At 60.5% G+C, this 25,116-nt stretch overlaps 1 protein-coding gene across 1 annotated transcript; it reads right to left on the reverse strand.

Annotated features, from left to right (window-relative positions):
* TTLL10 (tubulin tyrosine ligase like 10) lies at window positions 1–24,489 on the reverse strand. The gene is made up of 15 exons (XM_060142003.1): window positions 24,225–24,489; window positions 15,759–16,027; window positions 14,937–15,002; window positions 12,668–12,980; window positions 11,829–11,961; window positions 11,595–11,713; window positions 11,384–11,513; window positions 10,616–10,687; window positions 10,033–10,118; window positions 9,504–9,675; window positions 8,418–8,589; window positions 7,762–7,902; window positions 1,199–1,315; window positions 730–823; window positions 1–416 (listed from the first exon to the last, which is right to left on the reverse strand). Exons 2-15 carry the CDS (start codon window positions 15,939–15,941, stop codon window positions 1–3), a joined length of 2,214 nt encoding a protein of 737 aa, XP_059997986.1. The 5' UTR covers window positions 15,942–16,027; window positions 24,225–24,489.
* Window positions 24,490–25,116: the final 627 nt, after the last annotated feature.

Genomic DNA, 25,116 nt, shown 5'->3' on the forward strand with positions numbered 1-25,116 from the left:
TTATAGGCCCCCGCGAGGGCGCCGGTGGCCCGCGTTCTTGCGCTCCTCCTCCGACGACCCCGGGGAAGGCTCCCGCGCCGGCTCCCCGCCGCCCGGGGCCTCGGGGTCCCCGCCCTGGGCGCCGTCGGGGCCGGGGGTCGGAGGCCGGGGGCGCCGCTGTGCGGAGGAGGGCCGCCCGGGCGCGCCGCTGGGGCCCCGGCGTGGTGCGGGCCTACGCGCGCCCGGCCTGCCGGCGGCGCGGAGAGCGGGGGACGCGGCGGGCGGCGGCGACGGCGGGCGGGGGACGCTGCGGGAGCTCCCGGGGCGCGGCCACAGGTCTGCCTCGCCGTTGTGCAGGAGCACGAAGTGGCGCTGGGACAGCAGCGGCAGCATCTTCTGGCCGCGCAGCCTCTTCTGGAAGGTCTCGAGTGCCAGGTCTGGGGAGGAGCTGGGGGTGAGCCCGGCTGGGGCGGGGGAGGCGTGGGGGGAAGGGAGGGGCGGGCACCCAGCCTCCCCGGCATGGCGTTCCAGGGGCTGGAGTTTACGGGGCTGAGGGATGGGCCAGGGGTTGGGGTGAGGCGTGGGCGGGCATCACCTTGGCTGGGAGGTGGGGGCCTGAGCAGAGGGTGGGGTTGCCATGCAGCCTTTCGGGGGCTGGAGAGCTAGGTTTGTGGATGTCTGAACTTGGGGAGAGGTTGGGCAGGCAGAGGGGTCGGTTTGAGGGTCCTGGGGGCTGGGTAGGGGCCTCACCCAGAGTCTCCGTGACCACGCCTGGAATCACCTCTTTCAGGACTTCACAGTTGGTGTGCAGGGCAGGGTTGGAGTTCATCTCCAGCAGCCACACCTGGGCCCAACACTGCTCAGCATACCTCCCTCCCTACCACTTGGCCAGCAGGAGGCTGAGGCCCTGGTCCCCATTAAGCCCGGTGACCGGGCAGGTCACTTCTTTCCCATGGCCTCACTCCCCCATTTGCCCAAGGGGCTAAGACTCTGAGGGTCTGAGAGTCTGGCCTTGGGGGCTGCCCCAGCTGCAGGAAGAGCGAAGCCTTGTGGACACACCACCCCCAGGGCTAGGGAGGGTGCATAACTGCCTGCTCCAGGGGCCCGCCTGAGTGGTCAGGGTGTGCACAGAGGGCCCCTGCCTCCTGCACCTGCATGCTGGGCCCCGCCCACCCCACCCCACCCCACCCCACCCCACCCCGGGACGCCTCAGCAGCACCTTGAAGTTTTCATCAATCAAGAAGTCACAACCAATGAGGTCAAAGTAGCCCAGCTTGCACTTGAGCTTGGATTTGACAGACAGGAAGCAGTGGGCCATGATCTGCTGCATCCGCTTCTGTGGGTAGGGTGGGGGGGGGTGGAGACAGGATGTCACCTGTGGGCCCTGATTACACCCTCCGGGCCTGAACAGCCACATTCCCACCCCTCACCTGCGCTCCCACCAGTGCCTGCACTTTCACATTCTCAGGGTCACAGGCTCACAGCCAGAAACTCCTTCACTCTCATTTTACTCATTTCACAAACGTGTGGACCTCCTATTGCGTGGCAAGTACTGGGGTCGAGAGTAGAGAGAGCTTACGAGGAGTCTCTGCCCTTGAGCAGCTCACTCGTAGGAGAGAGAGACAACAGTTGTGATGTGTAAATCGTTATGCACTCTGCACAGCACATGAAGCCATACATGCTGATGGAGAAGATGAAGCAGGGTGAGAGGTGGGGCGTTCTGGGTGGTGTGGAAAGGCGTCTGATCTGGGTGGGCCAGAGAGTGAGCAATGGGTGAAAACTGAAAGGGAGAGCTGTGGGGTGGGGATGGGACACCTGGGTAGAGCAAAGGCTGTAAGTGGGAGCACGCCCAAGGTGTTGGAGGAACAGAGTGAGGCTGCTGTGGCTCGAGTGAGCTAGGAGGGCAGTGGGAGATGAGACCAGAGTGGCACCAGTCACATCTCGGGGACATGGGAAGACCTTGCCTTTCACCCTGAGGTCAGAGCTGTTGGAGGGTGGAGCATAGGAGGGCATATCTGACCCGTGCTCTAATAGGGTCCTCTGGCTGCTATGCTGAGAGAGACTGAAGGGCCCCGTTGCAAAGATCCAGTGAGAAATATGGGTGGCTTGTGTAAGCCGAGGTGGTGGAATGGATGCTGGGTCTGTGCTGGGGTAGAGCCAGCCTGGTTGATTGATGAAAGGATGGTGAGCTGTGAAAAGAGGAATGCAGAGTTATCCCTAGGTATCTGGTCTGAGGCTCTGGAGGATGGAGCCCGCATCAGCGGAGAAGGAGAGGAGGCCCATGGAGTCTGAGACATCTGTGAGCCTACAGATGGGGTGCTGGGAGCCAGGGTTCAAGTTCAGGGGAGGGGTCAGGGCCGGATGTTTCAATGTGGGGTCTTGAGCACATAGATGGAATTTAAACTCAGGCGATGTCTGATAAAGACAAAGAGTAGATATCAGTGGGTACAGCAGATAAAGAGTAGAGCCAGGCTGAGCCCTGGGCCTCCTGAGCAGCAGTGCGGAGCCAAGGAGCCAGCACAGGGGGCGGAGGGGGGGTGGACGAGGTCCTGGAAGCCATGGGAAGTGAGGAGCTGTGTCCAAAGTTGGCTGACAGGTCAGGGAGAAGAGGGCTGGACTGACCCCTGGGTTTGACAGCATAGAGGTCACTCCAGTGAGCATTTCAGCGAAACAACAGGGAGAAGCTTTGCTGAGCAGGTTCAAGAGAGGCAACATAAAAACAGCCCAAACTGGCCAAATTTGTCAGAATTAACCTTCTCAAAATGCTGGAAATTAACCAAAGGCGTCCAGCAACATGAAGAGTGTTTACTCAAGTAAAATCTTAAATCTTGGTAAGAACAGCAAGCTTTGTAGCATTTTAACTTGCCCTGACTTTATCCCTGGCATCCCAGCTCAGTGCCTTGAAAAAAGCCTGTGTTCTTGGTACTGGAGATAGCAGAACAGACCTGTCTGGCAAAGAACTGGAGTCATTTGTTGTGATGTGTCTGATGGTTCCATGGCAGACCTCACTTGAACTAAAGGAAAATACAAGAACAATGTCTTACCAAATAGAGAATGCCAGTGAAGAGATAGAAATTATAAAAGGGAGCTGAATAGAAATTCTGGAGTTGAAAATTATAGGAACTGAAATAAAAAATCACTACAGGGGTTCAACAGTCCATTGGAGTTGTTCAAAGATAGATCAATTGATATTATCTAGTCTAAGGAACAGAAAGTCAAAGGAATGAAGAAAAATAAAGCTACAGAGACCCGTGGGACACCGTCAAGCAGACCAAAATGCATAAGGAGATCCAGAAAGAGGGCAGAGGAAGAGTCAGGAAGAATATCTAAAGAAATAATGGCAGTGGGATTTCTCAAATTTGATGAAAAGTAATCTACACGTTCAGGAAGGCCAGTGAGCTGCAAGGAGGATAAACTCAAAAAGATCCACCACAGCATAAGCAAACTTTCCAAAGACACACAGACGATGTTGAAATCAGCACAGAGAAGCGACTCATCATAAAGGCTCCTCGATAAGACCAACAACCAGTTCTCATTAAAAACCATGGAAATGTCCATCAACAGATGAACGGATAAAGAAGATGTGGCACATATATACAATGGAATATTACTCAGCCGTAAAAAGACATGAAATTGAGTTATTTGTAGTGAGGTAGATGGACCTACAGTGTGTCATACAGAGTGAAGTAAGTCAGAAAGAGAAAAATAAATATTGTATATTAACGCATATATGTGGCACCTAGAAAAATGGTACAGATGAACCGGTTTGCAGGGCAGAAATAAAGACACAGATGTAGAGAACAAACGTATGGACACCAAGGGGAGAAAGTGGCACGGGTGGTGGTGGTGTGATGAATTGGGAGATTGGGATTGACATGTATACACTAATATGTATAAAATGGATAACTAATAAGAACCTGCTGTATAAAAAAATACATAAAATTCAAAAAAAAGAAATAGCAAAATAGAAGATGTAAATCCTAACTTATCAGTAATTATATTAAATATAAATGGAGTAAGCTTTCCAATTAAAAGAGATTGTCAGGATGCATTCCCCTCCCCCCCATACACTATCTGTGAGACTCACTTGAGATTCAAAGACACAGATAGGTTGAAAGTAAAAGGATAAAAAAAAAGATATATCAGGGCTTCCCTGGTGGCGCAGTGGTTAAGAATCTGCCTGCTAATGCTGGGGACACAGGCTCAAGCCCTGGTCTGGCAAGATCTCACAAGCCGCGGAGCAACTAAACTTATGCACCACAACTACTGAGCCTGAGCTCTAGAGCCCCTGAGCCACAACTACTGAGCCTGCATGCCATGACTACCGAAGCCCACGTGCCTAGAGCCCATGCTCTGCAACAAGAGAAGCCACTGCAATGAGAAGCCTGTGCACGGCAACGAAGAGTAGCCCCCGCTCGCCGCAACTAGAGAAAGCCCGTGCACAGCAACCAAGACCAAACACAGCCAAAAATAAATAAATAAATAAAATTAAAAAAATATATATATCAGGCAAACAGTAACCAAAAGAGAGCTAGAATATCTATACTGATAGCAGATAAAATAGAGTTTAAGACAAAAATTGAGGACATTAAGAAAAAAGAGGACATTTTCTAATAAGTCAAGAATATGTAATAATCATAAACATACATATACTTAACAACAGAGCCTAAAAATGCATGAAGCAAAAACTGACAGAATTGAAAGGAGAAATAGACAATTCAGTAATAATAGTTGGAGACTTCAGTATCCCATTTTCAATGATAGAACAACTAGACAGAAGATCAACAAGTAAATAGAAGACTTGAACAACACTATAAACCAACTAGACCTAAAAGACATCTATAGAACACTCCACCCAACAGTAGAATATACATTCTTTTCAAGTGTGTGTGGAACATTTTTCAGGATAGACAATGTGTTAGAACATAAAACAAGTTTCAATACTTTTTTTTTTTTTTTTGCGGTACGTGGTCCTCTCACTGTTGTGGCCTCTCCCATTGTGGACCACAGGCTCCAGACGCTCAGGCTCAGCAGCCATGGCTCACGGGCCCAGCTGCTCCGCGGCACGTGGGATCTTCCTGGACCGGGGCACGAACTTGTGTCCCCTGCATTGGCAGGCGGACTCTCAATCACTGCGCCACCAGGGAAGCCCCCAATACTTTTTAAAGGGTTGAAATCATACAAAGTATGTTTTCTGACCACAATGGAATGAAATTAGAAATCAATAAGAGAAAGAAAATTAGAACATTCACAAATATGTGGAAATTAACACACAAGCAACAAATGAAAACAGAACACACAAAATCTTATGGGATGCAGTGAAAGCAGTGCTCACAGGGAAATTTATGGCTGTAAACACCTACATTAAACAGGAAGAAAGATCTCAAATCAAATCAATAACCCAAACTTCAACCTTAAGAAACTAGAAGAAAAACAAACAAACAAACAAAAACAAAAAACGAACAAAAAACCCAAACCACACCAAAACAAAACTAAACCCAAAGCAAGAAGGGGGAAATAATAAAGATTAGAGTGGATATTAATGGAATAGAGAATAGAAAGCAACAGAGAAAATCAATGAAACCAAAAGCTGGCTCTTTGAAAAGATCAACAAAACTGACAAACCTTTAGCTAAATTGAACAAGATAAAGGGGAGAAAAGACTCAAATTACTAAAATCAAGAAAGAAAGACTTACATAGAGATGAAAATGATTATGAAAACGATTACAATTGTTCATAAAATACCATGAGTGCCTGTATTCGAAACAAATTAGACAACTTAGGAGAAGTGGAGAAATTCTTAGAAAGACAAACTAATAAGTCTGACCCAGGAAGGAATAGATAATCTGAATAACCTCTAACAAATAAAGGTTGAGTTAGTAATAATTAAAAAAATAACAATTCTTCCCACAAAGGAAAAGTCCACAATAAGGTAGCCTCACTGGTGAATCCTTCCAAATATATTTAAAGAATTAACACTAACTCTTCACACACTCTCCAAAAATAGAAGAGAAGGGAACATGTCCAAAATCAGACAGACATACAAGCAAATAATGCTGTGGACCATATTACTTATGAGGGTAGACACATAAATCCTCAGTGAAGTACTAAAACCCAGTCCAGCAGCATATTTAAAGGACAATATGCTACACCTGCGTGAGATTTATCCCGGAAATGCAAGGGTGATTCAACACCTGATAATCAATTTCTGTAATACAGCACATTAAGAGAATGAAGCTACAGCAACCGAAACGGCGTGGCGCTGGCTTAAGGATAGACATACACACCAATGAAATAGAATTGAGAGTCCAGGGAGAAACACATACATATCTGGTCAGTTGATTTTCAAAAGTGCGCCAAGAACAGTCTCTCTGACAAATGGTCCTGGGACAACAGGAGAGCCACATGCAAAAAGCTGAAGTTGGACCCTTACCTCCCACCATTACACAATAACTAACTCAAAACGAGCTAAAACTATAAAACTTTTAGAAGAAAACATAGATGTAAATCTTTACAACCTTGGAAATGGCAATGGATTCTTAGATATGACATCAAAGCATGAATAACCAAAGAAAAAAATCGATAAATTGGACTTCATAAAAATCTATGCAAAAAAGGACATTATGGGGAATTCCCTGGCAGTCCAGTGGTTAGGACTCTGCACTTCCATTGCAGGGGGTTCAATCCCTGGTCGGGGAACTAAGACCCCTCAAGCCGAGGGGCCCGGCCAAAACAAAACAAAACAAAACAAACAAAGGACATTATCAAGAAAGTGAAAAGAGAAATCACAGAATGGAAGAAAATATTTGCAAATCACACATCTGATAAGGGTCTAGCATTCAGAATATATAAAGAGCTCTACAGCCTAAGAAGGAAGAGTGAACAAAGGATCTAAACAGAAGTTTTTCTAAAGAAGATACAAAAATGGCCGACAAATACGTAAAAAGATGCTCAATATCATTATCATTAGGAAAATGCAAATCAACTCCACAATGAGATACCACTTTACACCCACTGGATGACTATTAAACAAAAAAAGAAAAATACCAAGTGTTGGCAAGGATATAGAGAAATTGGAACCATCATACATTGCTGGTGGGAATGGGAAACCTTGTAGCCACTGTGGAAAATGGTTTGGCAGTTCCTCAAAAAGTTCAACATGAGTTACCCTAGGACCATGCAGTTCCCTTCCTAGACCTATACCCAAGAGAACTGAAAACATCTGTTCATGAATATTCATAGCAGCATTACTCATAATAGACAAAAAGTAAAAACAACCCAAACGTCTATCAACTGACGAATGTTTATCCAAATAAATCGTGGTCCATTTATACAATGAAATAGTTTTCAGTCATAAAAAGAAACGAAGGGAATCTTGAAAATGTTATGCTCAGTGAAAGAAGCCAGGAAAACCCACATATCATGTGATTCCATTGACATGAAATGTCCAGAACAGGGAAATGCATGGGGACGGGAAGTGGATTAGCAGTTGCCAGGGGCTGGGAAGGGCAGTGGGTACCGAGTTTCTTTCTGCGGAGGTGACTGTGTTCTGGAATTAGAGTGGTGACCATCCTGCAACTCTGAGAATCCACCAAAAACCACTGAGCTGTACTTTCACAGAGTGACTTTTGTGTCGTGTGAATGATCTGTTTCAGAAAGAGGGAGAGGAGAGGGTCCCTGGAACCCACCGCTGCGCGCACGCCCAACGGCAGCCCCACCCAGGGACTGACGGTCCCGACCCCTGGCCCCTCCCAACGCCGTGTGGGCGGGGCGCGCACGCACCGCGAAGGTGGTGAAGACCCAGTCCCGGGGGAGGCGCTTGGCCTTGCGGAACTTGTCGTTGATGTGGCGGTTAAGGTGCTCCATGCTCCACACCGTGTCGTCCTTGAGCAGCAGGTACAGGGGGCTCTTCTTCTGCATGAACTGGGAGGCAGGGCAGCGCCTGGAGGCCCGGCCCCCACGGGGGGCCCTGACAAGAGCCTCACCCCGACGCGGCCACCAGAGACCCCACAGGGGTCCCGCTCCTTCGGGACACCGAGGCCCTGCCCCAGCACCTCCTGCCCCTGAGAAGTACCCCCAGATCCTCCTGGAGGGCCACTGCCCAGACACCTCCCTTTGAGACCCTTCCACAGAGACCTCTGCCCACAGCATCCCTGAACTGAGGTCCTCACGGAGGCCCTTGCCCTTGGCCCCCACCCCTGCTGGGCCTGACCCACACCCAGAGGGAGCTGAGCTGGGGGTCGGGGCCACGGCTCTCAGTCTGTTCACCAGGATGCCCAGCGGAGGCTGAAGGTGAGAGGCAGTGCTGGCTGCAGGCAGGGGCAGCCCAGGCCACCTCGGGGTTTGGGCCATGTCTACAGTTGGATTCTTTTCCCATTCTTGAGCAGTGATTTTTGTCCAAGGCTGCAGGGAGGGCCCTCACCTGTGTGGGCATTTACCTGGTTGGTTAAATGGCCACAGAGGTCGCTGGAATGGGGATCATAAGGGCCGAGGGTGAGGCGAGCGTAGCCGTGGCCGAAGAAGACCATGTAGGGCATGGCGCAGGCGATGAGCAGGTAGGAGCGCACGTCGAACTTCTTCCCATCCAGCAGCAGCGGGTTCTGGATGTATCTGGGGAGGCGTGGCTAGTCTGGCCCGTGCCCCCACCTGGGCCTGCCAGTTCCTCAGCACCCCTGCTACCTGTCTCAGGTGTGAGCTGTGGGTCCCCTACCCTGGCTGGGCGCAGTGTCCACTGGTCAGGGGACATTTCCGAGCCTGAACACATCAGGGAATTGGGAAGGAGGGCCTGGCCCCTAGAGCTCAGCCCACTGGTGTGTGTCTGGGGCACCCCAGGGCGCAGCCCTCACTAGAAGCCTGGGAGGCAGAAGCAGACTGGGCCCTATGGGCTGGGAAGACTGCCTGGAGAAGGAGGGAGGGGTGACCTTGGGCCTTGAAGGGCAGGTGGCTTTGGAGAGGCAGGGAGGGGACATCCCAGTGGAGAGAGCTGTAGGTCTAGAGACCCAGCGGCTGGGAGCAGCTGCTTGGGGTGGCAGACAGCGGTTGCGGCAGGAGTGAGGTCCACACTGGCAGATAGGGAAGTCCGAAGGGACTGTGCCCCCTGGTGTGAGGCTGAGGGTCTGGACCTCTCCCAGAGGCAGAGGGAGCAAGGCGGGGTGGTCGGCTCTGCCTGTGGGCCTGAAGGCTGCAGCTGGATGCGTGGGGGATGGGGGAGAAGCCGGGCTCCCTGCAGGTCAGAGGGTGCAGGACCCAGGCTGGGGCACAAGCTGACCAAGCCCTCCCTGCCCCACACCATCCAGGAGCCTCCTGTGTTTGGGGGGGGGGGGAGAGTATATCCTCTGAGATCCTGACTGGATGTGAAAACCCCACCTCTTCTGGCTACACAGGGGCCCAGCTGGGGGCACCGCAGCCTTCCACCGCCAAGGACTCCTCTGTGGGCCCCGCGACGCCCACGAGCCTCACAGGCACCAGCGGGCCTGGGTCAGCCCCACCTGGCCAACGCCCCTCGGGGTGCCCACGCGCAAAACCTCTGCACGACCCGCGCCTGAGGCGCCCGGAAGGGCATCTTGCGGTAGATGGGGTCGTCCTCGATGCTCTGGGTCTTGGCTTGGAGGGCGGCGACTTCCTCCTGGTTCCGGAGCAGAAAGATGCCTTTGCCCTGGTTGGAGGCGGTGGGCTTGCAGATCCACATCTGGGTTTCTGCGGAGAGAGCTACCCGAGCCAGGGAGCCTGCCTCGCCCCGCCCATCCCTGCCTCGCCCCGCCTTGGCCCCAGCCCCGCCCCGCCCCGCCCCGCCCCGCCCTGACCGCTCCCAGCCACGGCCCCGCCCCTGCAGGCTTTGGCCTCCACTAAGGTCCGGCCATGACCCCCCCCCCCACCCAGCATCTACTCAGCACCAGCCCTGACCTCACCCACCCTGGCTCCACCCTTCCACTCCCTAACCACGCCCCACCTCGGCCTCGTCAGGGCCTTGGCCCCGCCCTAATCTCGCTCCCACCTTGGCCCAGCCCTGCACCGGTCTCCCCAGAGCGGGCCTGGCGTCCAGGGGCCTCTCACCATCAAAGAGGGTAAAGAAAGCCTCTCTCTCGTCCCTGATGTCCAGACGGTAGGTCTCTGGGAAAAAGTCTTCCATTTTCAGGACGCTGGGGAAGCAGGGAGGTGGGGAAGACACTGGGAGGGTTGTCCCCCTCCCCCAGCTTGGTCAGCCATTCTGGGGGTCTGACCTGGGGTAGGCTGGAGGGAGAGTGTCTGCTAGGAAGCTGCGCTGGGCTCCAGGCACTCCTGCCCTCTTTGGTTTCCTCTGAAACACACCCCCACCCCCGGCCCCCAGCTCTTTCCTCTGCAGAACCTTTGCACCTTCTGTTCCCTGACCAGGAGCACGCTTTTCCGGCTCTGCACACCTGGCTTCTCTGCAGGCTGCCTCACCCACCTCCCAACCCCTCCCACCTCCCTGCTCTTCCCCCTGCTGCTCTCGGGCCTTTGGGAGTGGTCAGTTCAGAGCTGGGTCTCCAGGCCAGGACAGTGCCCAGCATGCAATGAGCGGTCAGCATGGATCCCCTGTCCTGGGATGCCCTGTAACCCCTTTCACCGAGCACCAGGCCATCCTTCAGTTGAGGGCAGAATGGCTGGGGGAGTCTACCTCTGTGGCCCAAGGTGTCCTGAGCTGCTCCACATGAGCTCTTCTGGGGCGGGTGTCGTGTCCTTTCCAGATCTGTACCCCAGGAGGACACAGGACCTGGCCTGAGTGGCTGCTCAGTGTGTGGAGAATGGATGGGGGCGTCGAGAGGTGGGGAGTGGGTGGGGGCTTGGCGGTAGACTGGTGGTGTGTGGATAAGTGGATTTTGGATGGAAGTAGGTGGATGGGCAAGTGGTCTGGTGGGTAGACGGATGCCTGGAGGGGGTTGGACCAGAACTGCTGACAGAATTGGGTGGTGTCGTGGATGACCAGGTAGTGGGTGGGTGGCTGCCTGCCTGGTGGGGGGTGGACGAGGGAGGCAGATGGTAGGTGGCTGTTTGGATGGGCGGGCAGACGTGTGAATGGCCGGGCAAGTGAGTGGAAGAGGAGTGGGCACATCGAGTGGGTCGGGCACGGCTCCGGGGGGGGGGGGCGGGCCAAGGGGCAGGAATGGGTGTGCAGTGGACGGCAGTGGGTGTGGTAGGCAGTGGTGACTGAATGCAGGACACCAGTGGGCGGCTCTGTGGTGAGCGTGTGAGGACCGCTGGGGGGCCGTGGGCTGGGTGGCTGGAATGGTGGCCGGTATTGGGGGTGGAGACAGATGGGTGGTACGCGGCTGGGTCAGTGGGAAGGCGGGTAGGCGGACCGACTTGGTGGAGGGCGGTCAGGAGCAGCGATTGACGCGTCGGGTGCGGGGTGCGCCGCCGGGGTGGGGGGCCAGGGCATCCTCACTTGGCTTGTGCGCAGGGGGCCAGCTTGCTGGTCTTGCTGAGGACACGCGCGTGCTCCCTCAGGGCGCTGAGAAGCCCGATCTTGGTGGTAAGGAGCTGGCTGTTGGGGAGCTGGTACAGCAGCTGCTCACCTGGCGCGACAGAGCCCGGGCAGCGTGCGACCGAGCATGCGCGCGTGGAGGGCAGCCCGCTGAGCCTGGCCCCACCCCTACCTTCCCGGAAGCTGCAGTAGGTGTCCCTGCACTTGACCTCGCACCACTTGAGCTTGTAGTCTTCCCGCCGGCTGTCCTGGATGCGCTGCCAGCCCTTGCTTTTGCAATAGGAGCTGATTCTGCAGGGGCGAGGGGCGGCGGTGACCTGGGGGCCGCGGGGTTGTGGGCCACGGAGCGAGGCTGGGCCGGGGCCTGCAGGCGGTGGGGCTGGACCCAGCCTGAGGCCCCACTCACATTGCGGCCCCGTTGGTGCCTCCGATGTAGAAGAAGGGGCCCTGCCCGGTGCCGGGCCGCTGCTTCTCCCCCTCCAGCGGGTGCTTCTCCAGGAGGGCGGCCCGGGGCCTGGCAGTGTCAGCATCGTCCAGCTCTGCGGGCAGAGTGGGTGGTCAGAGGCTCTGGCCCAGCTGGTGGCTTTTCTGCCCCTCCCTGGGCCCTGCCCGAGCCCATCTGCGTCTTGGTCCAGCTGGCTTAGCTGACGTAGGAGCCCCTCCTCTCGGTGGCTCCCCATTGATCTCTCATGGGCCCAGCCTGTGAACAAGGTGGGGTCAGACAGGGGGCGTCCACTCAGAATCTGACTGGAACCCCTGTGCAGTCCCCCCAGCCGTCTCGGCCCATCTCAGCCCAGCCTCAGGCCCAATCAGAGGGCCTCCTAGGAGAAAGGGGGCAGGGTCCCTCCTTACCAACGGCAGGGCTTTGTGTGGGGCAGAGGCTGAGGTGTGAGGCTGGAGCTAGGGGCAGATGTGACGCAGGGACGTGCCCAGAGGGCGGGGGTCACAATGTCCATCATGACGTCATGGGTGGCCCACAGCAGTCAAGGGAGACCCCTCTCCGCCTGTTCAGACCCCGACTCTGCTGCCCTCTGCCCTACTCGGCTGGCCCAGATCCCACACCCAGCACATGGCCTCCTGCTGGCCCCTCTCCCCGGGCATGGCTGTGTGGTCCCCTCGTGAGAAGGCCTTCCTGGGGATGGGGTGCCTGTCCCTGGGGAGGCCCTGGCTGCATACACCTGGTGCCCAGGGGCGGCTCCGCCGGACCCCTGCCATCCTTGACCGCTTGCCTCTCTTTGTGCCAACCTGGGTCCGAGGAGGTGGTCCCTGGCAGTGGAGGAAGTGGGTGCGGCTGCGGGCCGCAGGCGCTGGGGCACTGGTGAGGGGGCACCTCTGGGAAGACGTGGCCCCCACCCCTCTGCGGGCCCTTTGGGCGGCCCGTGGTCCTAGCCCTTGAACTGGGCACGCAGTCAGGCCCGCCCTGCCCGGGGAGGGGTGCTGCCCAGCGTCCTGGATTTGGGCTTCCTCTTGTGGGTGGCTCCCGTCTCTGTGGTGACTGTGGGGCCTGCAGGGACTGTCCATCTGGTGTCGGCATCTCTGCGCTTGGCCTCCCTGCCGGCTGTTAGGAGGGCTGCTGTCAGGCCTGCGGGGTTGGGGGGCGGCAGCCCTGAGCAGTCCCCTCCCAGAGTCAGGACAGGGCCATGAGGAGGCCCCGCCCTGAGGATGATGCCTCCCTAGGGCTCCTTTCCTGTGTGGCTAACTCGGGAACATTTTAGGGAGTTTTAGCCATTCCTTGACAGGTCCTTCCCAGTTTGGGGGCTGCTTGGGAGGCTAGGATTTTCCGAAAGATTGAAGAAACACAAGCAGTGGAAAGGCCAGTACCCTGGGAGCTGGCAGGCAGAGAGGGGCTCCTGCATTTGCATACCAGGGGCTGGCAGCTTGCCCTCCAAAGAGGACAGTCGCTTTGCAAACAAACCAGCCGGTCACCCAGGAGATGCTGGCCAAGACCTTTGTCCCCACTTAGGACAGAAGAGGGTAAACTGGGAACAGCTGTCAACGTGGTTACAGGGCCTGGGTGCGGGGCGGGGCGCGGGGAGGCTCTCACCCCCCTGCCAAGCGTCTCCTCCCCAGCCCTGCCCCACCCAGAACAGGAGGGCTCCTCTGTGGCGGCTGGACCCCGCCCAGCATGACTGCGGGGGGGCGGGGGGGGGGATAGGAGCCTGCTGAGCACGGGGAGGGTGCGCACGTGCGTGTGCGCGTGGGTCTCCGCGTTGCCTGGGAGACCCGCACCTTGCTGGGGATGGGGGCCCCCAAGGAGGATGACGGTCAGTACTCTGCCCCAGCACTCCCACGTGAGCGGCCACTGAGTCAACAGACATCTGATGGAGGCCCCCAGGTGTGAGCGACAGGTTGACGCCCAGAGACAGAGAAACAGGGCCCTGCGAGGAGAGGCCGGGCGGTGGGGGTGGTGGCGGAGCCCGAGGCAGGGGACGCAGCCCTGGGAATACGCTGGGGCAGGACTGGACGGTTAGAACAAAGGGACAGACAAGGTGGACGAGCTCATGGAAATACGCAGCACAGCCTCGTGAGAAGCTCAAGGCGAGGAAGTGTGCTGGAAAGGAGAATGTAAAGAAGGAAAGGCACCCAGCGGAGCCGGAGACACCTCAGAGCCGGAGGCAAGGCTCCTGTGAGCCGCCCAGCGTGGTGGGAGGTCTTCAGACCCCCCTCAGGGAATTCCCCAGTTGAGCCGGACCTGGGAAAGGAAGCTGGGGCTGTGGTGTGGATCAGCTCTGTGCCTCGGTTTCCCCACCTGCAGAGTGGGCTGGGAGTACCAGTGGCCTGTGTGACACATGCACACAGCTGCCTGGTCACCCATGTTGGAGGAGGGCCTGTGTGACGACGGTGAGGCCGGAGAGGGCCAGGCCGGTGCCGAGCAGGGCAGTGACCCGCCTGCAAGGAGCGTTACTGGGGGTTACAGCGTGAATGTGGGGGGTGGGAGGGAGCCCCGGCCCCCACAGCCCAGCAAAGGGTAACTTCTGCGGGGTAACCCGGACCCAGCAGCGAGCGCTCCCGGAAACGGGAGCCGGGAGGTGGGCACGGAGTTGCCAGATTTCAGAGCAAGCTTTGTAAGCCTGTGCCTCTGTTTGCTTGTCTTAACTCCGATATCTTATTTCTTCCACGAAGAATTAAACAGGCCATGAATGACTATTTCTTGTCATTCAAGTTAACAGAAATTAAGAAAAAGAATCCTTACTCTGGGCGTGCACGCGTGTGGTGGACGCGGTGCGGGTGCCCCGGGCTGCAGGACATGGTGGCCTGCGGGGCTGCGGGCGGGGTCAGGGGTCAGAGCCTTTGCCGAGCAATTGCCTTTCTCAGAGTCTCTCTGACGGACTAATTCTAAATAGCAAGCTTTGTGCTGAAAGGTGTTCCCGAACCGTTATCAATGGTGGTGAAGCTCGGGTTGCAGTGGCCCTGCCCGGGGGTGGGGGGGTGACGGCACCAGGCCCTCCGCGAGGACTGCAGGGAGGGGTCGGTGGAAACAACTTTATAACGAATTTTTAAATAAACTTTTTACCTGGTCAGGTAAAAAGTCTGGCGGGAAATGGCGCTCCGGTGTGATGAATGGAAGACCCTCGTGAACCTGAAGGAAACATCCAGGAAAACGAGGTGACACCCGTGTCCTGCCAGGTCCGTCCTCCAAATACACGTCTGGGGACGCGGGGCTCAGGAGGTGCTCTCGTTGCTCGTCAGGCTGGTGCCTTCTGGCCAGGGCTGAGCTGTCTGGGGGGACGTGGGTCCCCGCAGACTTTAGGAGGCCGTCCCTTCTGGGGGTCGGTCCTGGGAGACAGACCTGGTCCTGAGCAAAGGAGCTGGTCCCGAGGGGCCGCCACGCCCGGAGGCCTGCCCTGCTCAGCCTGGCCTGGGGGTCTCTGCCCAGCCAGGCACCCGTCCGCTCCCCTCGCTCGCCTCCCTCACGCTCCTGGGCAGAGTCCCGAGAGGACCCACAGGGCTCCTGGGGCCAGGGGGCTGGGCGGGGCAAGGGACGGTAGGCCCCAGCCCTCAGGGCCAGCCAGGACCCCCGCTGGTGGCCCGCTTGCCCCTCTTGCCTGCCCAACAAGGTGGTGTGAGCCCTGTGCCAGGGAAACAACAGTGGTGACCAGGCAACTGTCTCCTAGCAACCATGACCCAGTGGCCCAGAGGGGAGCAGGTGGATGGGGAAGGGCAGGAGGCTGGGCACCAGGGGCAGCGGCCAAGGCTGGAGGAGGGGTGGCATGGGCACCGCCCCCACCTGGGTCCTCCGTCCTCCCGGGACATTCCCGAGCCTTCTCAGGATCCCCAGATCTGTGCCAGGCCCCCAGGCCTGACCCATTATGTTTGTGTGCTCAGTGTGCTTTACCTGTGTTATTTCATCTCCCCTTACCACGGCCTCTTTACAGAACAGAAAGTGGGCGCTCAGCAAACCCGTGCCTCCGCAAGGGGCTGAGAGGAGCTCACGCCCAGGTCTGGGAGGCCAGGGCGTGTGGGAGGGCCGCTGGCTGCCCTGCATGGCCCCCTGCCTCTGTCCTCCAGAGCCTTGCATGGGTCACCAGGGTGTCTCTCCTTAGGGAGCCTTCACTTGCTTCTTGTAGGGTGGATGGTGGTCCCCGTGCCATGTGTGTCCACGTCCTAAGGCCCAGAAAGTGCCGTGTGACCTTACTTGGAAAAATCGTTTTTGCAGATGTGATTATCTGATGGGCCCTAAATCCAGCGACCAGTGGCCTCGGGAGAGGGAGGGAGAGCGGAGGAGACACAGAGGGGAGAAGCCAACTGAAGATGCGGCAGCGGCCGGAGGGATGCGGCCACAAGCTCCCGGACGCCTGGAGCCCCAGAGGCTGAGAGAGGCAGGAAGGACCCGCCCCAGAGCCTCCGGAGGGAGCAGGTGGCCTCCAGAACCGTGAGAGAATACATTTCCGTTGTTTCAAGCCACCGAGTTTGTGTAATTTGCTGTGGCTGCCCCAGAAAATTAATGCACCCCTTAAGCGCCCCCTCACTTTAAGGGTCCCGGGTGGCATTCCCCACTGTGGGGAGGCCTCCCTGACCCCGCTCAGAGGCTGACGCACTCCCACCTGTGTGCCTGCCTGCACCAGGTGTTGGGGGCCTGCAGGGCTCCGTTCTGCTGCACTGTGGTCTGACACCCCTTTGCCCGAGGGTAGCTGTCGGTTACTCTGGAGGGGCGGAGAGCTCCTCCAGCCAAGTCCTGGACGGAGGGGCAGGCAGCCTGACCTCGGGAGCTGGTGGCCCCCTGCCTGGGCCTGCTGGGTGCAGCACCCGGGGGCGGGCAGTGGATCCCCTGGTCACCGGCAGGCCACTTGTCTTCCCCTTCGCCTGAGCACAGAGTTTCAGAACCCCCAGGTCGTCCTCCCCCGGAGCCCATGCCCCACTCCCCATCCCTTCTAGAGGCCCAGACCCCTAGGAGCTGGGCCAGCCCACCACCCTGCTGCCCTATGACTCCCCGTGGGTTCTGGGGAGGCGGCCCCCTGCCCACGTGGTGACAGCGAGAGCTCAAACTCAGAAGCTGCCGTATAACCCGAAACACTGGTGTGGGCGCCAGCCCGGGGCAGCCCTTCCCGCGACGGCCTGGGACTGGGCCATCGGTGGCATCTACAACCCTGAACAAGGCAGCCAATCATTAACCGGCCGCCCCGCAGGGCGGATGCCTCTCCCCGGGTGCCACCGGGCTTGGCTGGGCTTGGCCCCAGTGCCTGGAGGCAGATGGGGCGGTCCAGCCCCGCTGGGTAAAGGCCCAGCACCCCTCCTGCAGCTGTGGTGCGGGTCTCCCAGGCAGCTCAGGCCCTGGCTCCCCACGGGGAGTTGGTGCCTTTGCCAGGGCTGGAACAGGAAGCTCTCCTCACCGGCCCCCGTGCGGCCTCTGGGCCCCTCTGCTGGGCTCCTGCATGGTTCCCGCTTGGCCACCTGCTCAGAGAGACCTTTCTGGGCCGCCCTTACCCCACCCCCACCCTGCTGCCACCTCTACTGCCCTGGCTTCTGCAGCACCGGCAGCCCCTGCGGCTGACTCGTCCTGCGCGGAGCCTCCTTGCTGCCTGTGACCCCCCTCTCAGGGACATCCCCCCCCCAACCCCCAGTGTCTGGAACTGCACCGGCTCCCAGAGGGCGCTCAGGAAAGAGTGGGTGCTGAGGACGGAGGGAAGGCGGGGAGGAGGGAGGAGGGACGGTCCCCTCCGCCCTGGCTGTGGCTGCGGAGCCCTGGGTCGGAGGCATCAGACAGGCCTTTGCGAAGCCGTGGGTTGGGACCCTCGGACCTCCTTGGAATTCTCAGGGGAAGAAGGGGCTGGTCCCACGAGGCCAGGGGTGGGACCGGCATCCGGAAGTTTGGTTTGGGAGGCAGCTGTAGACAGAGGACGTCTTGCCGAGCCTCTGTGGGTAGAAGGGAGCGGGCAGGGGCTGCCAGGCCTTCTGCCCAGCGTGCGTGGGTGACAGCCTGGCCCGGCACCTGGAGAGTCCCCCGACCGCCCAGGTCCCGAGTCGCGCCTGTGGGGACCCAGGGGAAGGAAGAGGAGGGGTCTCACCTGGGGGTCTCCAGGGTTCTGGTGCCACCTGGGGTTGGGGAGAGGGCATCCTGGGGCGCCTCTTGGGCACTGCCCGCCACGGGCACCCTTCCACGGCCTGGGCTGGGGCTTTGGGGCCAGGGCTGCTTCTGTCCTGTCCCCCTCACCCGCCGCCCCTGCCTGGCGTGGGCGTGGGTGGCAAGGGATGAGGGTGCCTTCCTGGAGAGGCTCCTGGGGGCTCCAGGGATGCGGCTGCCTGCGGCCCAGTGGCAGTACCAGCAGCACGGGGGCTGCGCCAACTGCTCGCCAGCCTGCGGCGCGGGGCCCGCCGCCCGTGGGGCCCCCACTATAACACCGACAGCCTGTGTGTCTGCGACAGCAATCCCCTGTGGGGCGCCACAGGGCTCCCCCAGTCAGGGACACGGGGGCTGTGGGTGTCAGGCGTGGCCTGTGCCCTGGGGGCACACGAGGGCTTGCGCCTGGGCAGGAGTGTACAGCCGGCTCAGGCCCACTCTGGGACCCACGGACCCCGGCCTCCCCTCCACCAGGCATCCGGTGAGCAGCCCCTCCGCCGGTGGCGATCAGGCCGTGGATGGACGGCATTACCAGACAGTATTAGACAGAGGGAGCAGATCTAACCGTGTCTGGTAAGACACCCATCGGCAGGCTTTGGTGCAGGCAGGCTCATCGGCGGCCCTTCTGGGAGGGCCTGGGGCTTCCCCTACCACCTGTCCCGCCGCACCGTGAGGAAGTGGGAGGGCTCGGCGGCAGGACCCCCAGAGCCGCCTGCGGCTTCCCCTACCACCTGTCCCGCCGCACCGTGAGGAAGTGGGAGGGCTCGGCGGCAGGACCCCCAGAGCTTCCTAGTCCGTGGAGCGGCCCCAGAGCCCTGGTGGCCTGGCCCAGGGCTGCTCCAAGGAGGGCTTTCCTGCAGACCCCGTCTGGGCAGCAGCCCAAACACGTGTTTGTGGGCGCAGCTGGGGAGCAGCCTGGCGTCCCTGCTCTCGGTCCCGGGTCAAGGTGGCTGCGGCGCCCTCGCAGCTTTCGGAACGGCCCTCGGCCGGTTAATGAGTAACAGCCGGGCCAGGGGCAGAGCCTCCTCCTGTGGGAGAGCCACTGGGGCCCAGGGCAGAAGGGTCACCCCTGTGCCTATGCCGGCAGGTCTGGGGGCTGGTGTCCTGGCTTCAGATCAAAAAGATAAAACAAAAGACCATCCCGGCCTTGATGGTTTGGGACAATGTTCCCAATCTCGCCTACGACACTGCGGGGGCTGGGGGTGGGGAGTGCAGCACAGAACGTCCACTGCTCCAGGCTCCCGGACACACCCTTGTCCCCCCCCACGTCCCCAGTGGACCGAAGGAGTAAGAGGGGTGACCGCCCACAGCCCCAGCTGACTGGGACCTCTAAGGGCAGGCCGCCTTCCAGCGGTGAGCTGGGGTGCCCTGGACAGCCGTAGTGGACATCTGACCCTGTGTGGTGGACGGGAGGGCCCGGGAAGGGGAAGTGGGGGCTGCCTGCTGCCAGCCCTGTTCCAGCCAGAGGCGCGTTTCTCTGTGTGGCTGCTGACAGGCCGCCGGCCACTCCGTGGGGAGAACCCAGGCCCAGCCACGGCGGATGCACAGGAGCCTGCCTGCAGGCTGGCGGCCCTTCTCAGGCCCTAGCCTCCCGAGTCCCTTGGGGAGCACCGAGGGCCCCGATGTGGCAGAACCGGCCCTGCAGCGGTCGGCAGAGGCCTCCCTGGTTGGGCCGGGCTGCAGAGCTGAGACAGGCCGTCTGCCCGTCCCCCAGCTGGCCCGGGGCTCGGCCCAGCTCTGGAGTCCAGGAGCTCAGGACCGCGTGTCCTCGGGCCACTTCCCGGCAGGTGGTGGGTCACCTTTGAACATCGTTACCAGACAGTGTTAGAGTCGAGCCGAGAAATCCAGCACTGTCCGGTAAGATGCCCACAGAGGCCCAGGTGTGCCTCGGCCCGAGGACGCGGGACGGACGTGGGCGCCCCACGGCCCACAGGTAGGGCCCAGGTGCAGGCAGGGAGGCCTGCGTGCTGCTCCCTGTTTTCCCAGAGCCAAGGGCACCTGAGGCCGCGGACCCGGGACCGAGGCCGGAGGTGTTGCTGGCCTGTGAAGCGGCCCACCCACCCGGGCCCAGGCCTTCGTCGCCGCTCCACTCGGCCCACACCTGCCAGGGGTGGTGGCAGCACCTGCTTGGGCGCCATGGGCAGGGCCCGGAACCCGAGCATCCTAATCCCGGATCACTGGGGGCGGGGCACCCGGTGCAGCTGCAGGAAGCCTTTGATTCTGGAGCCTGAGAAGGGGCGCAGACACGTCCGGGCCTGGGGACGGGGCCTGCCCGAAGCCAACTTTCTGCCTTAGAGCCCCCCCCGGCAGCCACTGGGACAGGACAGGGTGGGTGAGCTGACTGTGGGTGTCAGGGGCTGTGGCTGGCCTGGGGCCTGCGTGGGGAGAGGTCGGGGCCCGGGGCCAGGCTGGGGGAGGGCGGCCCCGTCGCTGCGAGCAGGGCCCCACCGTCATCATTACCAGGCAGTATTAGAGACCAGGCACCATCCAATGCTGCCCAGTAAGATGGCGATGGCCGTCCCGAATGGGGTCTGGGGGCCGCCCGTCTGGGGTGAAGAGGGGACTCGATGGAGGGGCGCCCAGCAGCCTGGGGTGGAGCCACGGCGTCTTAGGGCACTGAGGTGGGGAGGGGCCCGGAATGGCCGGGGCTGGAGCAAGTGTGTGCCCTGAGGCCACAGTGCCAGGCAGGCGCCATGTGTGGGGGGTCAGCCCGGGGGGAGGCAGGGCTGCAGCGCCTAGAAGCCTCTGGAGGCCAGGACCACAGGGTGACCCCCTGCCCAGCCAGCCCTGGCCGGCCCAGTGGGGCCACCAGCTCCGGGCATGGGGTGGGCGCCTGTGGGGGGCAGGGTGTCCTGCCCACAGGAGCCCAGGGCCTAGGGGCGGGAGCAGAGCGGGACCCTCCCGCTGAGCCGACGCAGGGACAGGCCCAGCCCCGGGGTCCTGGGTGAGCACGAGTGTGTATGAGGCTCTGTCTCTCGAGTGCAGCCCCAGCACGGTCTCCAGTGCCCACCCTCCCGCCCTTGGCAGGAGCGTGGACGAGCTTTGGGACCAGCAAGCAGGATGGTGTTCCCAGGGCCCAGGGCCCCCACCTCTCACCGAGCAGCCTGTCCCCAGCGCCCCACTGTTGTGTGGCCCTGGGGTTCTGACTGCTGCTGGCTGTGAGGTCCAGGGGCGGGCGAGGAGGTGCTGGGCCTGCAGGAGGGGTGCAAGAGGGGTAGCCCGGGCCAGACTGCACCTGGCGGTCACTGTGGCTTGTGTGCCCACTGGTCTGGGGTCCGGCCCCAGAGCAGGTGGGACAGCAGCCCCCAAAGGCAGAATACAGGGCAACAACCCCCAGGTGCCTGCGGCGGCCAAGCCAATCTCGCAGTCACCCCCAGGACAGGTGGGGCCCTGCCCTTCTCAGGGTCCACACCGGGGGCCCCTGCAGGGAGCTGCAGACCCCCGGCCCCCTGCCCTGGGGGACTGTCCCCGTGCAGGCGGCGCGCAGGCCTGGAGAGCTGGCCAGGGCAGCTTCTCAAGGTTTCTGGCACCTTCCACCCGCAGAGGCTGCAGGGAGGGGCCTGGGCCCTGTGCTGATCCCCCCGACCCGAGGCTGCCAGACTGACCACCACAAAGACTGCATCCACCCAGCCCCGGGCCTCAGCCAGGTCCACCCGGTTCTCTGGCTTCATGCTCGGGAACAGGCGACATTTCTCACAGGGCCTGACCTGACTTAGGCCTGGCCTTGGGGGACGCGCATGGGGAGTGGGCTTCATAGGCGCCCGGACCTTCCAGGTGACCACGTCCAGGCTCCGAGAGTGGTGCCCATGGCCGGGATCCAGGCCTTTGCTCCTCTGGCCCCTCCTGGCTCAACCTCGCCTTTCAGTGTCCACCCTTCAGACCCGTAAAGTCAATTCGCTTTTTTCTGAGCTAAGTGAAACAATTTAGACTTCACTTTCAGAGCTGAGTTCAGTTTCAGCTCCACTCCTGGCTGCCAGGCTACAGGGTTGGGACAGGGGCCCAGCATCCCTCCTTGTAGCCAGCCCACCGTGCCAGCCCTACTTGGGGAGCCCCGAGGGCCCGGGAGACCCCACAAGCCCCGGCCAGCCCAGCTGCAAGCCAGGTGGACAGGCCAGTCCCGCTGTCCGCTGCCTGCTGGCGTATCGGCTGTTATGTTCTCCCCTAGGAGGCAGAGACCTGGGGCTGGTGGGCAGCAGAGTGTTCCCTCTTAAGCCCCAGGACAGAATCCCACTCTCCTCCTGAACCCAGAACCTGTACATACACAAGGAAAGACCAAGGCCCAGCCGGGCCCCAGCACAGCTCACTTGTGGGTCAAGGGCCTGGGCGGCCATGTGGCTTGGGGCAGGCAGGCGAGTCTCACTGGCTGAGATGAAAAGTGAAAATAAATGTAGCCTGTTTCTCAGTGCCCCCAACGGTGCTTTCTCAGCCAGTTGTTGGCAGGAGTGAAGCCAGCGTGTGGCCCCTGGGTGCGGGGTCTGGTTAACCATCACCATTCCCACCAGGCTCGGGTGGGGACATTGAGAAATCAGAGCATCTCCTGTCTGGAGAGCAAACAGCCCACCTGGAGGGTGCCCAGCCTGCCCGGCCCAGCAGGACCCACCTGCACAGGACAGGGTGGGGTGGGGAACACGATCCCAGCATGAAAAACCAACAGGCTGGTTAACCTGCCCGACGGGCCTTAATCAATGGTGAGGCCGCACAGAGAACAAAGCACAGAAACCCAACCCCTGTGCGCGGAGCAGGCGACGCTGGGGCGCGTCTGAGGCCAGGCCGCCATTCCCCGCCTCGGCCCTTCGGGGCGCCCTCCCCACACCGGAGGCCAGAGCAGGCTCCTCAGGAGGCTGGCGGCTTCCACGGGCTGTTTTGCCGTCTCCTAAGTTCACCAAACAGATTTTGCAAAGAAGGTATTTGCAGATGATCAACGTGTCTGAAAATGCACAGTGGACTGCGTCCATATTTTATGGTGCTTTGCATTTTCAGAAATGCAAAACTTCTTTTGCCTAATTCAGCGTGCTGCCAATGGCTCTAACTTCGAAGCATTTCATCTGAGTTACTAGACAAAAGTAAAAGAAAACCTAACCGACCTATTTTTCTAGATGCTCAGCCTAAAAAGGCCTAAAATGCTCCCAGTGGATTAATTAAAACAGCCTGTCCTTCTGCCCTAGAAGCTTCCTTCATCAGGAACAATGAACCCTATATTATGCCTCAGAGAGAGCTAGCCTTCTGTCACATCGAGGTTATCATCTCCTAAGCTTCGAAACTGCGGAAGAAAAGCCAACGACCGGGCTGGGAGAGCAGCTGGCGCGCCCCCTCGCTCCGGGCTGGGTGTGCTCGGCCGGGCGGCGGCCGCCCTTCCGGGACGGTGCTCGCGGCTGCTGCAGAGGCTGCTATTCCGAGCTTAGGTGGAGGATCTTTAGAACAGACTTGGGACCTGACCCCGGTCTCCGAGTCGTGGGCGGGGGCCAGCCTGCACCTCCTCAGACGGGGGCAGGTGAGGCAGAGCGCGAATCCGGGCCAGACCGGCTCCGGCCCGCGCTCCGGCCGGCACCAGCGTGGCCACTGGCGAAACCGAGCCCTGCCCGGGAGCAGACGCACGGAGACCCATGGCCAGAGCCCCCGCGTCTCAGGCCTTCCCAGCAGCCGGCTGCGGGCGAAGAGACGCCTCAGCACCGGGACCTCAGTGGCCGACCCGGGAGAGGGCTTTCCAGAACGTCCTGTGGCGGGCGGCAGGCGGGAACCCGCAGCTGGCAAGCCCAGTCTGCCCTCTGGCCGGGCGGGAAGACCCCCACCGGCCGGTGCTGGCGCTGCGGACGTGGCCTGTGCACCCTGACCGCCCTGGGCCGCGGGGCGGCTCCACGCCCTGCATCCCCGGCGCACCCGGCCCCGGGGCCCACGTTCGCGCAGAGGAAGGGCCCCCCTTCCCCGAGCCCTGGCCCCGCCGGACGCTGCGGCCCGATGGGCCACTGTCACCATCGCTCGCCCTCATCCTCCCTGGGTGGGCGGCGCAGGGGCCCACAGTGCTGGTGCCGGGGGAGGCCCTCGGCCCAGGGCGGCGCCCTCAGGCTCCCCCACCTCCACCTCCCGCACTGACCTGCCCCGACAGGATCTGGGCCTGGAGGACAAGGGTGGGAGGCCGCTCCCACCCCTGCCTTCGGCCCGAGCCCAGCCCCGTCCCTGCACCTGGGACCCACCGGGCCTCTGCGCGGACGCCAGGGAAGCCTTGGTGCTGGTCGCCCCGAGTACCTGTCAGCCCCTGGTCCGTGGCCTGGGCGCCCAGGTCTGGCTTCGGCCCGACCTGCCCACAACCAAGGTGGGACGCCTGCTGCCTGGGGAGACCCGCGGCCCGCCGCCCTCTTCGGAGGCTCCGCACAAAGGAACCCGAGGTCCACGCGTGTGCAGTGGACGGCTCGCCGGGCCTTTGGGGAAAGTTCTGAGAGCGACTGGGAACAATGGAGGTGGTGCGGGGCAGGGCAGGGAAGAGGCAGCGAGGCCCCGGCTCGCCTTACATGTAGGGCCTCCCCCCTCCCCACGCAGGTGTCTGCTCTGGGCCCGACCAATCTCCACTCCTGGCGGCCGACAGGTGTGTCCCCCGGGCTCCCATAGGCCGGGAGGGAGGCAACTAGTGACGCAGCGCAGGGCGGGCGCCGGGCCTGCACACATTCCTGCCCCCGCCTCGCCCGACTCGCCCGCCCGCCGGGCCAGGTTGAACAAAAACCAGGGCAGGGAGCGTCTGCAGGGGCTGCAGTGGAGCGTGTGAGCCACTGGCCAGGACAGCCGGCAGCAGCTCCTGTCCAGGTGCTGGGCACGGCCTCGCTGGACCAGGGAGGGAGTGGAAGGGGGTCACGCCCTGCACCCCTGCTTTCCGCCCGGTGGCCCCAGCGACGCCCCTGCCCCTTGGGGCTGCGGCCTCCCGTTGACAAAGGGCAGAGGCTGGACCTGACCCCTCAACTCGAGGCCCCCAGCCCCGCCCCTATGGGCAGGTGGCCCCCAAATCAGGCCGTGAGCCACACTGACCCACGCGCTGCGGGAGCCAGGCTGCTGGGAAGGCGGCCCCGCTGCAGGGTTGGGGGCCTGCCTGGCGACCGAGGCCTTGGCAGCCCCTGGGACCCCCATTTTGGAATCCCTGGACTAGGGA

Source organism: Lagenorhynchus albirostris, chromosome 2 (genome assembly GCF_949774975.1).
Source record: "Lagenorhynchus albirostris chromosome 2, mLagAlb1.1, whole genome shotgun sequence".
Classification (NCBI taxonomy): Eukaryota; Metazoa; Chordata; class Mammalia; order Artiodactyla; family Delphinidae; genus Lagenorhynchus; species Lagenorhynchus albirostris.